The sequence below is a fragment of the Podospora bellae-mahoneyi genome, chromosome 4 (assembly GCF_035222275.1).
Source record: "Podospora bellae-mahoneyi strain CBS 112042 chromosome 4, whole genome shotgun sequence".
Classification (NCBI taxonomy): domain Eukaryota; kingdom Fungi; phylum Ascomycota; class Sordariomycetes; order Sordariales; family Podosporaceae; genus Podospora; species Podospora bellae-mahoneyi.
Genome location: NC_085883.1, coordinates 2,311,649 through 2,325,533, shown reverse-complemented (window position 1 = coordinate 2,325,533; position 13,885 = coordinate 2,311,649). Strand labels below are relative to the sequence as shown.

The 13,885-nt window shown below is 52.0% G+C and overlaps 6 protein-coding genes and 1 non-coding gene across 7 annotated transcripts; 3 read left to right on the top strand and 4 right to left on the bottom strand.

Annotated features, from left to right (window-relative positions):
• Positions 1-406: 406 nt before the first annotated feature.
• On the top strand, positions 407-628 carry QC761_0067620 (uncharacterized protein; the record flags this gene model as incomplete). The annotated part of the gene is made up of 1 exon (XM_062872661.1): positions 407-628. The coding sequence occupies one exon, from the start codon at positions 407-409 to the stop codon at positions 626-628; it is 222 nt and encodes a 73-aa protein (XP_062732393.1).
• Positions 629-810: 182 nt separating this feature from the next.
• CCC1 lies at positions 811-2,329 on the bottom strand (the record flags this gene model as incomplete). The annotated part of the gene is made up of 2 exons (XM_062879112.1): positions 811-1,945; positions 2,307-2,329. 2 exons carry the CDS (start codon positions 2,327-2,329, stop codon positions 811-813), a joined length of 1,158 nt encoding a protein of 385 aa, XP_062732392.1.
• Positions 2,330-2,655: 326 nt separating this feature from the next.
• Positions 2,656-4,180, bottom strand: QC761_408380 (uncharacterized protein; the record flags this gene model as incomplete). Its single annotated transcript, XM_062879113.1, has 2 exons — positions 3,353-4,180; positions 2,656-3,301 (listed from the first exon to the last, which is right to left on the bottom strand). The coding sequence occupies exons 1-2, from the start codon at positions 3,421-3,423 to the stop codon at positions 2,656-2,658; spliced, it is 717 nt and encodes a 238-aa protein (XP_062732391.1). The 5' UTR covers positions 3,424-4,180.
• Positions 3,873-6,041, top strand: LGD1 (L-galactonate dehydratase). Its single transcript, XM_062879114.1, has 3 exons — positions 3,873-4,476; positions 4,535-5,667; positions 5,716-6,041. The coding sequence occupies exons 1-3, from the start codon at positions 4,315-4,317 to the stop codon at positions 5,741-5,743; spliced, it is 1,323 nt and encodes a 440-aa protein (XP_062732390.1). The 5' UTR covers positions 3,873-4,314; the 3' UTR covers positions 5,744-6,041.
• Positions 5,888-5,958, bottom strand: QC761_0067590. The gene has a single exon. It is a non-coding gene; the product is annotated as a tRNA-Gly (tRNA).
• Positions 6,042-6,072: 31 nt separating the features above from the next.
• On the bottom strand, positions 6,073-7,188 carry QC761_408400 (uncharacterized protein; the record flags this gene model as incomplete). The annotated part of the gene is made up of 1 exon (XM_062879115.1): positions 6,073-7,188. The coding sequence occupies one exon, from the start codon at positions 7,186-7,188 to the stop codon at positions 6,073-6,075; it is 1,116 nt and encodes a 371-aa protein (XP_062732389.1).
• Positions 7,189-9,505: 2,317 nt separating this feature from the next.
• On the top strand, positions 9,506-13,248 carry QC761_408410 (uncharacterized protein). The gene is made up of 2 exons (XM_062879116.1): positions 9,506-11,509; positions 11,601-13,248. The coding sequence occupies exons 1-2, from the start codon at positions 10,998-11,000 to the stop codon at positions 12,418-12,420; spliced, it is 1,332 nt and encodes a 443-aa protein (XP_062732388.1). The 5' UTR covers positions 9,506-10,997; the 3' UTR covers positions 12,421-13,248.
• The last annotated feature ends 637 nt before the right edge of the window (positions 13,249-13,885 follow it).

Genomic DNA, 13,885 nt, shown 5'->3' with positions numbered 1-13,885 from the left:
ACCAAGCCCACCACCCACCATTTTAATTCCCATCTCCGCGAAAAAAGAGACGACACTCGAGTGTTCTTGGATATAGCCTCTACCCAAGTGAGGAACTTGACATGACAAACAGTTCTACCCAACAACCTGCTGTGGAATTCTGGTTTTGGTCCCTGAAAATGCGGGATCACCCGCTATAACCCACCCCCCTCGGAGTCATCTTCAGCGCTCCGTCCCAATGCTCAGTTGGGCAATTACGCACACTGTACGCCACCTTTTGCCACCAGCTCTCCCTCACAAAGAGCTATAAGAAGACTTCACAACTCACCACGGCTTTCACAACACATCATCCATCCATCACACAATACACAAACTATCTGCTACCTCTTTTCTCAAAACATTACAAACAACCAAATAAAGAAACGTCATGTCCGACAAAATCACCTCCTCCACCTCCTCGGCCCCGTCCAACAACCCCTCCTCCTCCTCCAACATCAACCCCCAGCAAACCTCCAACGTCCCCACCGGCGCTGGCGTCAACACTGGCGCTGGTGTCACCCGCCCAAAGACCGAAGCCGAAAAGGAGGCAGACAGGAAATACGAAGAGGCAATGGAGGAGGAGTACGCCAAGCGGGAGGGTGGTGCCTAAGCTTTCCCTCGTCACCATATCACAACCCTGGAGAGAGGTCACACATGTGTAGGATATGCAGGTGTAAATGAAATTCACACAAACGCCTTGATAACAAAAGAATAACCCCTTTTTAAAACCCACTTTATATCTCTGTACTGACTGTCTATATGAGCTCTTCCGATTTTGTTTTCTCTCGTACATCATGACCCAAACGTCCCAACCCCTTCAAACACTTTGACTAAACCCATAGCAGCCCCGGCCGCCATCCCCCCTACAATCACCATCTGCACACCCCCTAGCACACTCTTCTTTGCGTTCTGCCTTCCAAACCCAACCACCACAGCCGTCTTGACATAGCCAAACGTGAACAACGCTACCCCCATGACTCCGATCGAGATGTACAGCCCCGCCATCAACTTTCCGATATGTCCGGCCACGAAAAAGTACGGTATAAGCGGTAGGAGCCCACCGAGGAAATACCCGGCCGCTATTGTGACGGCCGATTGCATTGCTCTCGTCCTGCTGTCATCTCTCTGTCTCCTTCTCCTCCGTTTCTCCTCGGCCTTTTGGTCATGGCTTTTCGTACAGTCGTCGTCGGTACATGTTGAAGGAAGGGAAATGCCCTGTAACCTCAACAGTAACCCCACCCATTCTTCACTCTCGCCCTCGATAAGCTGGTGTTTCAGGTCCAGTCTGTGTACCTGCAGAGGAAACAAGGCTTGCTGCAACGCCTCAATGACAGCGTCTTGGCCGGCGGTGATGGCGGACTTGGTAGGCGGCCCAGGTTCTTGCAGGAGCGTCATCAGCCTAGAGTGTGACTCTTCGTATGCTGCCAATTCTCCCCTTGCTCCAAGATAACCTCCTAGTCCCATTGAGATGGCGCCTGCTATCAGTTCTGCCAGACCACCATAGATGACTGTGCGGGTGTCTCCTAGCGCGGTAAGTCCTGCTGTGAGAGCAAAGGGGACAGTGAGGCCGTCTGAGAGACCGATTGTAGCGTCGGATATAAGACGGGGGTTGATCAATGGCTTGTGAGCGTCGGGCCCCTGGGCATCATCTATAATCGCAGAAGCGGGAAGCTGAAGCTCTATATCCGTCGAGACATTGTCAAGACTCGGTGGTGGTGGTGGTGTTGATGACTTGGTCGATGTTGCCAGCTTACGCCTATTTTCCCTTATCTTTCTGAATTCCTCTATCGGCACGGCGAACATTTTGGTCTGAGTCTCGAAAAATATCAAACCGAGAACGGGAGGACAATCTTTCACTTTGGGGACTTTGGAGGCATACTTGAATACCGACCTGACATGGCCAGCGTCGACTGCTAACCCATGGAGTCTTGGGTTATGGGGAGTGTGCAACTTGCGTACTTTCGAACAGGACAACGGGATTGCCAGAGCTGAACAAACGACGTGAAGATATTGAGGCTTCCCGAACTGTGGGGGTTACTGTTGAGCAGCGTAAAACAGAGCACGGTATATGGCAATCTCTGTGGCTCGGTAGATGGGGTGGACGTGTGTACGGCAAGACGAAGTACGTGTCCTGGTGGTTCAGGTGGAACCTGTCAGTTCTGAGATGAGGATTGGCCAATCCTGCTCGAGATCGGTGTCTGGAATCGATCAACCGCTTGCTGGTGAGAGCGTAAAAAGGGACATGCCAGGTTTGAAGTGTGATGAAATTTTTCGTTCGGACGACGTACCGTTGTACGTGGACGACTGTCATGGCTTTCACGATATGACGCGAAGATGGGATAGCCGAGTGCACCGTTCAACGAACATAGTGATAAATGTTGGATTCGTTCAACGAACATGGTGATAAATGTTGGATTGTGGTGAAGGGGCATGCGGCAGCCTTGGATGTGGGAAGGGAGAAAGGTTTTGAGAGAGTGTGATCCGATCAGTCGTGACTATTTGAGCGAGTGGAACGTGACATCAGCCCTCAGCTGCTCCTTCTCCCATTGCCTAACTATCGTCATGTGATACCTCCACAGCAAAGCACGGAAGCTAACACGAAGTCCTGAAGCAAACAAGCCCAAAACGTCCAGAAGATCACAGCTTCCAATCCACATCCTTGTAATCAACGTCTCTCACGGGAACGCCTCCCACCCTGGCCATGAACTCAACCAAGGAATCCTCCTCTGTAAGCGACTTCCCACCCCAAACCTCCCTCTGAAAGGCCGCCACCATATCCGTCCCATTCAGCAGAGCTCCACTCGTCCACAACTTGCCATCGCTCGCCCAGCGTTTCTCAATCCAGTTCGTTCCTGGTGCCAGCTGTCTCAGAATATCCAACATAAATCTCGGTCCCGTGGCAGTCTTGCCCTCCAAGATGCCAGCTCTCAAGGGGACCTCAATGCCGCCGCAGATGGTCATAAAGGCAGAGCAGTTTTCGTACGCCTTGCGGACATAAGCCAACTCTGCCTCAGTCGGGTTATACCCAGCGTGGTAGGCTCCGATGAGAACAACGTCCAAGAGAGGACAGGTTGCAAAGGAGTCGGTCGGCACGATGGTTGTGCGCGCGGTAAGGTTGCTGACTGAAGGGGTTTTGCCTGTCTCAGTCACCCAGTGAAATTCCATGTCTATGGCTTGTTGCAAGAGATGGGCCGGAAGGAAAGCGCTTGACAAGGTTTGAAGAAACCTGGGCGTGAGGCTGTTGAAGAGGTCGACAGGTGCCACGTCGAGGAATTCGGTGAGACTGATACGATCTTGTCAGTGTCAGATTCTAGAACTGTTACAAGGGACGTACCCGCCGAGAAGGATCACACCGACTTGCACAGTTCGGTCTGGCTTGGAGAGGTTGAAGGTCTTGGAAGACATCTTGAAGTAGGTTTGTGCAGTGAGTAGTGTGATCTTGATGCGGTAATGAGGTGAGTGACGGGCATCTTAGAAAGGAGATGATGGGACTATTTAATCTTATTCTCGTCGAAATATCACTGCCTACATTATCATCTGGCCAAAGATCGTCGGAACTCGACCAGCATTGTCTCTGACCAGGACGCTCCGATCTGAACACGGCTTATACACAAAGTCCGAGGGTCCGCGCGTCCACCCTCGCAATATTTTACTACCACCAGCAAAAGAAGCTGTGGTTCATCTCAGAGAAGTTTGCTTTCCTGCCCTTGTAGGAGCTCAAGTTTTCCACTCGTTTGTCCCGAGTCGCCTTCGGAACTTAGCCTACTGGTGTTGCATCAGCAGCAGCAGCCCCTTTTGACCAAAATAAACTCCGTAAATATGTCGGACTCTACTTTTGCTCACTTGGGGTAGAAGCAGCCGTCCATCCACGTGCTATTCGGTAGGATACCAAGATCACGCTTGGGACTTACTACCCCTGAATTGAAAAGGGGCAATCCACAATCACAACCTCGTAATCAATTGACCCAACCCCCAGTCAACGGTTATGTCATGGAGCAGAGTACCAACCCCCCACGATTTATCCGTCAATCAAACGGCGCTCCTTCAACTGGTGTTTCCCCAGTTCACCCCACTGTTCCCCTCACAAACCCGAGCTATCCCCAAGCTGCCCCGCGTTCCTGGATCAGAGCTGTATTATGATGAGTTTCTGAATATGCTTACTTGGCTTTCTTCTAACTTTTCAAGAATACGCTCTTTTAGACCTTACATCCTAGCCACCATCTCACAGCCTCGTACACAGCTCAAAACCGCACACTCAAAGAGCCGGATATAGGATACAATCTACACCCCCCCAAGATGGCCCCCAAAGAAATAACCATAACCTCCTTCTCAACCCGCGATGTCCGCTTCCCCACCTCCCTAGACAAAACCGGCTCCGACGCCATGAACGCGGCAGGAGACTACTCAGCCGCCTACTGCATCCTCGAGACCGACTCCGACCTCACCGGCCATGGCATGGTCCGCTCCCCCCCCCCTTCCCCTTGTAAGCCACCCTTATTGCTAACCCCCATCACAGACCTTCACCATCGGCCGCGGAAACGACCTCGTCTGCGCCGCCATCTCCTACCTCGCCCCCCGCATCCTCCATACCCCCCTCTCCTCCCTCGTCGGCACAAACTTTGGCGCCACCTGGCGGCACCTAGTCAACGACTCCCAGCTCCGCTGGATAGGCCCAGAAAAAGGAGTCATCCACCTCGCCCTAGGCGCGGTAGTCAACGCGTTGTGGGATCTATGGGCCAAAACCCTCAACAAACCCGTCTGGAGGGTAGTAGCAGACATGACCCCAGAAGAATTCGTCGCCTGCATCGACTTCCGTTACATCATCGACGCCATCACCCCAGAGGAAGCCCTCTCCCTTCTGCAGTCAATGCAAGAGGGTAAGCCCGAACGAATCGCCCAGGCGGAAAGAAACGAAGCTGTACCCGCGTACACCACCTCCGCGGGCTGGCTTGGTTACGACGAATCCAAAATGAGGAGATTGCTCCAGGAAACAGTCGCACAGGGGTACAGGCACTTCAAGCTCAAAGTAGGCGGGTCACTACAGGAAGACATCAAACGGTTGACCATCGCCCGTCAAGTCCTCGACTCATCTCCCACCCCGGGAGAGAAAATCCTCATGGTGGACGCCAACCAGATCTGGAGCGTGCCCGAGGCGATCGAGTACATGAAATCCCTTGCGGATTTCAAACCTTGGTTTATTGAAGAGCCGACTTCTCCTGATGATGTCCTGGGGCATCTGGCTATAAGAACTGCGCTGAAACCCTACGGCATCAAGGTCGCCACGGGGGAGATGTGCCAGAACAGGGTCATGTTCAAGCAGTTCCTCATGTCGGGCGCCATAGACGTTTGCCAGATTGACGCCTGTCGGCTGGGTGGTGTCAATGAGGTTCTTGCGGTGATGCTGATGGCGAAGAAGTTTGGGGTTCCAATCGTGCCGCATAGTGGTGGGGTCGGGTTGCCGGAGTATACGCAGCACTTGTCGACGATTGACTATGTGGTGGTGAGCGGGCAGAAGTCGGTGTTGGAGTATGTGGATCATTTGCATGAGCATTTTGTCTGGCCGAGTGTCATTGAAAAGGGGTATTATGTCACGCCTACGCAGCCGGGGTATTCGGTTCAGATGCGGGGGGAGAGTATGGAGCGGTTTGGGTATCCGGGGGAGGAGGGGAAGAGTTGGTGGAGGGGGGGGGAGGCGAGGGGGATTTTGGAGGGGGAGAAGATTTGACGGTGAGGTTTTGTCGTCAAGAGGGATCAAGGGTGGGATTTGTGGTGTGGTTGAAATAAAAGAAAAAGAAGGTGAGGAAATAAATGCCCCTGAAGGAGCGTAGATGAGAGAGAGGCAGGAAAAAATGCAAAAGAGAAGTTGAGTTGCATCAGCCGTGAATCGAACACGGGGCCCATCGATGGCAACGATGGATTTTACCACTAAACCACTGATGCTGTTACTTGATTTGTTGCAGAGATTGCTCGGAAGGTGGGTTCATGTGTGGAGGTATGCGGAACACACCCTACTCGCACCAAGAAAAGGGGCAAGGTACGGGGGATGATTGAAGTTCACCTGGGGGAAGATTTGACATAAGGTATAAAGGCCTTGAAAGATGTTGCAAGACGTCCAACTAGTAGTAATAGTCCTGTTGAATTATACATGCCGAGCTCTCTTGGAGGGCCTCTCGTCCGGATCATGATCTTCCAACCACTTGCGCACCTTTTCGCCTTGTCCCTTATAGGCTTTCTCTCCCAGAACCACTCGTCTTTGATCGGCTCATACTTTTCTAACTCCTTCTCCGAGCCGAACTTGTCAATAAACCACTCGTTTGCCAACTCCTCGTTCTTTTCCCAGGCCTCTGGGAGCCAACGACCGAAAGGATCGAGGAAGCATTTAGACCAGTATCTCTCATTCGGAGACCTCATCGGCCTCATCTCCGCCGCTGGCACGCCTGAGTCCCACCGCCCATCATAGATCTGGTTTGGGTGATCCTCCGTCTCGTCAAGATAGCGGTACACCTTTGCCTCTCTAAAAGTGATGAACTTGACGGATCCGTCGTTGCAGACAAAGATATTCGCCGTATTGAGCCTCGATTTGCAAGGTGTAATGCTAATTTCGACGTTCCACATCATCCTGATTTCGGTTTCGATGATTTGTTTCATGATGGAGAGACGGTCTGCTTCGGGGGGAGTTTGACCGTAGTCGAGGAGGGTGTTTGGTTCGCTGTAGTCGTCGTCGTCGTCGTCGTCGTCCTTGGGTATGACTTGTTTGCCCATGATTTTATCCATCACTTCCCCTTCACAATGCTCCATCAGCACCATCCTCACCCACCGAGGCTTGACAGCCTGATGCGTCGGCAGGGCAAACGTCCAACTGCCATGGTACGTCGGAACGATGTGCTTGAATTTCTTGTTCCCAGGCGCAGAATAACCCTCATAAACAGCTGGTTCCATCGCGTAGTCCAGATCTGCGCGCGCTGTGCAACCCGTACACTTGATGCATGTTTCCCGGGGGCGGAGGTCACAGTTTGGATCACCCATCAAAGGGTGATCCAAAGCGTCGAATATTTTGGCCATGCGCTTGATTGTTGGGTCGTCATCCGAGTAGCATGTGACTACACGGGGGCCTCCTTTACGCTCGACATTTTTGAAGTCGCGGGTGCTCAGGTCGCCGGTGATGGTCATGACGGCCTCACCAGGAGTCTGGGGGGGGGTTCGGTTACCAACGGGGGGTTGTGAAGGACAAAGTTGACACGGCCCTTGAAAGTAAATTCGTCATCGTCTGGGCGGCCAGAGCCTCGACATATTTCGCGCCTGGGGAGTAGTCCCCTGTAATCGAGCAAAACGGCTCAGGGGCGCGATGTTTGTGGAGCTTGAATCTGGTTCCCGCAGCGTAACGCTCATGCGAACCAAGGTTCGCAGTTGCGATTGAACTATGGCGATGGATTGATGTCGGAGGATGCTGTGTTAGTCGCGCCCTATTTATTGTGTGTGCGTGTAGGGTCGAAACACTTGATCAGATATCGGTTCCCTTGTTGGATGTGGAGCAGGAGACGATTCGATAGAGAGAGAATGGCAAGATCGAGGTTTATATAAAGGAAGTGACTGTTTACAAAGTTGTTCTTTCAAAGTTTACAGACTCTGCAAGCCCAAATTTCCACATCCGAGTCGTGAACCAAACTTAATGTAGAAGCCATCCAGAAGAAACTTTGAGTCTTTCCCGGCACGTGCAGGCAGACGGGATTTGTTCAGTCAGCCCAGTTCAGAAAAGAAGACGTATAAACCTGGAACCCAGATTTCATGACAACCTCAACATGACAGTTCAATGGCTGTAAGTCAGAACGACGCTGGCGTCACCTAATTCTCATGAGTACTTGGGTGTCACATCTCCCAAATGTTTTCCTGTCATCATGGGTTTCCCTTTGGGGGGCTTTTGCCTGGCATTTTGTGCTTCAAGCGTGCTAATAACTTCCAGAGCGAGGCTTCAGACTCAGACATGAGAACTGATGTTCCAAGGTTGTGGCCCTACGCGGGATGTCTGGTGTTATCTCGACCACAAGTCTGACACACAGGCGCTTCTGAAGTGTAAGTTGTGAAGACTTGCATAGACAACCTTACTTGAATGTATAAGTCAAGTGCCGTGTGAGCCGTTGGCTGGGGACAAGATGCAGCAAAGCCAAGACCACACATGAGCCTCCGGCTTTCCCTCTCCAACACTTGCCAAAATGAACCATCGCTTGCAAACTATCATGATATTATCTCTGCCGCTACAAGCGACTCAAATATCTTGTCCTGTTTTGTTTACTTCCTCGCTGTCCTCTCCCCGATCACATGAATCCAGACCGTTGGAGTTCATACTGCCACGACTACCCACATGCGCATACTACTTTAACCGACCCTTATTTAGCTAAAGATACTTAACCCTAGCATTAGCGCTTAAACAAGGAAAAAAAGACCGGATTGTTGTCATGCACCAACTAGCCCAATCGTCTTGTAAGGCGGTGAGCGAAGGTGGTGTGAAACTTGATCGATGTGTGGAAGCGGGATGGATGGTGAGGGGAAACCCAAAAAAAAAAAGATGGATGAGGGGGAGGGGAAAAAGGTCCAGTTCCCAAAGGCGGTGAGTTTCCGAGAAAACCCCAAATTTGTTTCGAGTTCGGTGTAATGTAAATTCCTAACCAATATTTGGTCGGGTTGATTGGTTCCCCGAAGCCGGGACGGGCTGAGAAGAAGAATTCGGGGTGCAGTGTCGCGTGTAGTTTGCTGCTGTGACTGGCTGGGTAAAAAAAAAGAAAAAGTTGGGGTTGCCATGCTCTCCGTTCGTAGGTGTAAGTGAGTGAGCGGCACACTACTGCCAGCCATCTCTTTTCTCTCTCAGCTAAAGTGATCAATTTATGAGATCGTTCGTGTAGGGGATTGGAATGGGCTAATTGGGCTCAAGAGATGAGCGAGAGACAGTGTTTGATGTGGGTATCCTTGAAGGTGGGTTACAGCTGGGACGCTCTGGGTCAGACTTGCATCTGTTGCATCTGATTGCTCAATCTTGTCTATCGGCAACAGACATATTCACATTGATTAATTGATCAACTGGTCGAGACTCTGACTTGGAGTTTAGGGATCTCGGGGTCTCTCCTCTTTCTGAATCAGGGTCGAACATCTGGGACGGCAGTGGGAAATGTCTCATGATGGACGTAAGGGTGGTGGTCGGGTCTCACGTAACGACATCGGCGGTGGTCGGTGCGTTGAAAATCTGAGCGGGGTATGATTGGTGCCCCGCGGCCAAAGAGGAAATCCAGTCCAATAGACATGCCGTGATTGGCCAGATCTAATTTTCTCGCCGTTCTCTAGCCGGACCCACTTACCGCAAGAAGCGCCATGGCGAAGGTGGGGGTCTGGGTGTGTGTAAAAGTGGGGGGGAAGCTGTTAATAAACTGTGGTCCGTGGCAACCAGGCAAACGAACGGTTGACTGGGGGAAGAGGGTTGGTTACCAAAAACTTTGGCGCGGCTGGCGCAGTATATGCCACCAAGTTTATCAAAAATACATATATATATATATAAATTAAAAAAAGAGTCATCCGGGGAAGGCTGGTGGTGCTTGTTGCCTGCTGGTGTGACCGAGTACGGCGTTGGAACCGGTGCTGTGCTGCGGACAAATCGTCGCGGCAGAATAATGGAGCGCCGTTGAAGAGGCTCGGTGATGGGATGGAATTGTTTGCGCTTCGCGTGGTCACGACAACCAGAGTGAGCGAGCCCGGTCTAGTCGGCTTCTGGGACATTCGTTTTGTGGAGAAAGTCTGGGATATTGCATCAGGGGCGAAGGGAACACTGACAAGGACAAAATCCACCTGCCATCCACTCCGATGCGGCCTTTTCGTCAGTTGTTGGACCCCGAAAAAGTCTTATCATTATCAATCATTCATCTGTCCACCCGGGTCCCGGACGCGAAACACACGACAGCACGTGAGACTCTCGCGAGATTTTGGTCGAGGCTGCTTGTTGTTTGGTCTGTCGTGATGGTTCTGCCGGTGCTCTTTGTTGATGGCGGGGTCTTGATGTCACAGATCAACGCCAACAACAGGCTATGTATGCAATATGTCCACTGATGCTCTGATGACGGAGCAATTCTGCCTGCCATCGTTCGCCGTGCCTCGGATGAGCGAGAACAGGGTCCTTTTTTGTTTCGACGGGGGGCGATCAGAACTGCCTTTCCTGGTTAACTGCCTCATCTTATTGGCGGGTGTCCATTTTCGGCGTGACTGCCCCTCGGAGGCCATGCGATTTCCCCGCGATAACCAACAAACCCAGTCGACCAGAGTTGGTGGTGGTGAGCTCTGACATCGCGAGGGAACACAGGATTCGTGACAGTCAGAAAAATTATGTGGGCCCGCGCAGCTGGATGATGAGGAAGAGCGCAGTCGAGCGCAGCATTGCAGGCAAGAAAGTGCATGCGACTGCAGGTTTTTGCGCACGTCGGGGAGCTTCTTCTTTTTTTTACCCCACCTCTAGCGCCGATTCCCTAGCCCATACCGCCTTTTTAGACGGATTGTGATACCATCCCTGCCGTATCCTGCTGTGGCCCCCCTGTCGCAGCGGTCGTCTGGGGACTTGGCTGCCACTCGCTGGGGTCGCATCGACTGCCGTTGCCCCTTCCATCATCCAAACAGAGCCGGGGAGTCCCACCAACTTTTTTTTTCTGCCGTTTTCAATGAAGGGTTCATCCACCACATCCACCACCTCCACCACCTTCCGAACCCTCCGCCTCTCTCCGCCCGCCCATTTTGTTGTCTTGTCTTCCCTTGCTCTTGTCTTGTTCCAACAAGTGACGGAACGGGTATTTCGTGCTTCCTACAGGTAACAAAGTGTGAAGCGCGGTTGCAACAAAAAAAGAAAAGAAAAAGAAAAAGAAGGTTTGGTCTGGAGATAGCCTAGTATCTACTACCTACCCACTTCAAACCCTCTCGTTATCTTTTTTAAAGTCTCGCTGTTGCCCCCGATGGCCCCAACCACAATCATGCGCCCCGAGCGTTCGGAGCGTCCATACAACACTCGTCGCAAGTCGTTGTCGTTGCACTCGTTGGGAATCCACGTTCCCGTAACTCACGCTGCCCGCGCCGCCGCTGCTGCCAGCCGAGCTTCTTCTTCCTCCAACAACAACAACTCTTCTACTCAGTCAAGTATGGCTTCATCAAATACAAAGGAAGCCCCCTCCAGGAGGCTAAAACGCGCGCACACTCAGGATGACGATGATGCGCACACCTCAGAGCCGCTGCCCAAGAGGCGCGATAGCCAGACAGTCAAGTTCGAAGACACTCCCCCGCCATCCCCTCCTGCTGCCCAACAGTCCATCGAGATGGACGAGGAGGACTCGAAATCAATCGACATGGACGCCATCAACGATGAGATCGTCGAGGCTGTCATCGTTCAGCTCCAAAACACGGGCAACAGACCACACTTGGTGAAGGAGCTCGCTGCTGTCCTCATGCAGCAGCTCAAGATCGTTCAACAGTATGTTTCCCCCCTCTCTCTTTCTCTGAGCCGTTTAGAGTTTCGGTCTCCCCCACCTCAGAGTCACTCTTGCTCACCATTTTCCTCTCAGGTCCGCCAACCCGTGCGCCATCATTTCATCAAGGTTAGCCACCTACTTGAAGCGCAGCGGCTGGTCAGCTCAGTCGCCTTGCCCGCTGGCCAAGGAGCTCGAGTCTGTCCACCCAAGGCGCACATACTTTTACCTCACCACCTGCCCGCACCAGCCGCTCCCGGACCCGGCGCAAGCGGCCACTTTGAGCCACCTTGCGCACAGTCGCACCATCATCTCTCCCTCTCTGTCCAGTGGAGCTTCCAACTCTGAGGACGCCGACTCCGACGCCATTCGGCGCCGCGAGCTGTCGCCCAGCCCGGAGGTGGATCTCTCAAGCCCAGAGTTTGATGATATGGATGACGAAATGCCGAGCACGCCTATCGGCTCTTATTCGCTTCCCGGCTTCTGCCTGCCCCCAACCTCTCGCTTCATTGCCCACCACGGCAATGGCCGCAGCAGCAGCCGTCGTGCGGCCTCGCCTCCTCTCGAAAAGGACGAGAAGGAGTTCACTCAGACGGCTACTGGCCTGCAAAAGAGGAAACTCAATGGCGATCTGCTCAGGGCCAACCCGCCTACCATTGTCGAGCCATTGCCCGTCTTGGATCTTGAAAAAGAAGAGGGATCGCTCTTTGGCGGGAACAACACAACCAGCAATAACAATGCGACCAATCTGTCGTTTGTTTCAAGTCCCGCGATCCGGTCTACAATGTACTTCCCCGTCAGCAGGAAAGACCTCGAGACCGAAAGCTGGAATAAATGGGACAGCATGCTGGAGTGGGACCGGAGCCCTGAAAATATTGAGCTTGACGAGCTTGATGGGCTATTGAGCGATTACTGAGCGCGAAGACGCGCAAGGCTCCGGTTTGGTGTACGTATGACAGGATGGGAGCATGCATGACGTTGTGTACGATCTGGGGGTTGGCAGTATTGGCTGTATCCGGGTGATTGCCGGCAGCATTTCCTTTGGGTCACATGTGGCCTATTACGACTTGTCCGCGATGCTTTTACGTTTTTTACCTTTTCATTATTTCTTTCTTGTTTTGTCTCTCTTGGGCGGTTGGTCGGGAACGGACGGCAAAAATGGGCCAGGTCTCCCCATAGACGAAGCTATGTCGTTTGGAACGGTACCATCATGGCGATATTGCATGGCATGGCGTTTTATGACTACTTAGCTGATGTGGGTTGCATATGGCGTTACAGGGGATTTTTATTATCTTGGCTTTTAGTTGGGGTTGGCTTTGCGATCGGTTTCTTTATATCCGGCGTTTATTGTTGGCTTTTTGACGTGTGCTTATGCAGTTTCGACTCTACTCTTTCTGCTCAATCTGGTACCACAAAAGGGGGCGATGGGATCAAAAAAGGAGGGTTTTGTTACGGAGCAGGAAAGGGAGATAGAAGAAGCTCTTGATCCCGAACTCAGCTCTCTCCGTTATTTTGTATTATTATTCAGCCCTCCGAGCAGGACGATGGTGATGGAGTCGTTTTCGGAGGCAGTTGCTAGATACCACCTACTGGCTATAGACGACAGAGGACGGGAGTGCACGGATCCTTTCTATTCATTGGAGTGATGATGATAGAAAGGAGAAGAAGTGAGACCTAGATGTCCGGCTTGGCTAGAGGCCGTTGGTGCCAAGGGAATGAGGGCGTTAGAAATACAATATAGTCTCCTATCACTTTATCGTTCTCTCAATGACGTCCTTTGGTCGGAAGCAGTACTGCTACCTATCGTTGGAGAGTCCCCTTCCAATCTCCGACGGGCCTTATTCTTGCTGTCCATTTTGTTATAGGTCTCTTTAACATGAGGCCCATCAACTGTACTCTGCTTTCTTTTCCAACTCTATAACAGGGTATGGAGCACCCAAGCAAGACTTGAACAAACAAGTTTGGTTGCATTTTGAAATTAGACGGGCATCTTTAGAGTCGGAGTTGATGACTGGGCACGTCAATGATATTGCCCACAAGCATGTTGACCAGAATTGTTTGGATCATTAACAACTAAAGCATAACCAACCCACCACCTTTGCAGATTACAAACGGCTTGTTTGATGACTCGAAAACTATGTCCCGTCTGAGAAATCCATACTTGACAGCGCCAGCGGGGACAAAACTCCCGCGCGCCTGCGAACGCTGATCGAACAGGAGCTGTTTGTGAGTGTTCTGTGGCCTCCGGATCCAGATGGACGCAACTAGCTACAACGGGACCAACTCACCCACCTCAATTGGACTCTATTCTCCGAGGATCCTACCGTGATGCAACGAAAGATAACTAGCACGTTCGCTCTCCAACCAGCACTGCCCTAGAC

Bases quoted from the DNA above. Each gene is read 5' to 3' on its own strand.
- LGD1 (XM_062879114.1), top strand. From the start codon at position 4,315: ATGGCCCCCAAAGAAATAACCATAACCTCCTTCTCAACCCGCGATGTC. The intron at 4,477-4,534 runs GTCCGCTCCCCC...CCCCCATCACAG, and splicing joins ACCTCACCGGCCATGGCATG to ACCTTCACCATCGGCCGCGG. The intron at 5,668-5,715 runs GTATCCGGGGGA...GGGGGAGGCGAG, and splicing joins GAGAGTATGGAGCGGTTTGG to GGGGATTTTGGAGGGGGAGA.
- QC761_408410 (XM_062879116.1), top strand. From the start codon at position 10,998: ATGGCCCCAACCACAATCATGCGCCCCGAGCGTTCGGAGCGTCCATAC. The intron at 11,510-11,600 runs GTATGTTTCCCC...TTTTCCTCTCAG, and splicing joins CAGCTCAAGATCGTTCAACA to GTCCGCCAACCCGTGCGCCA.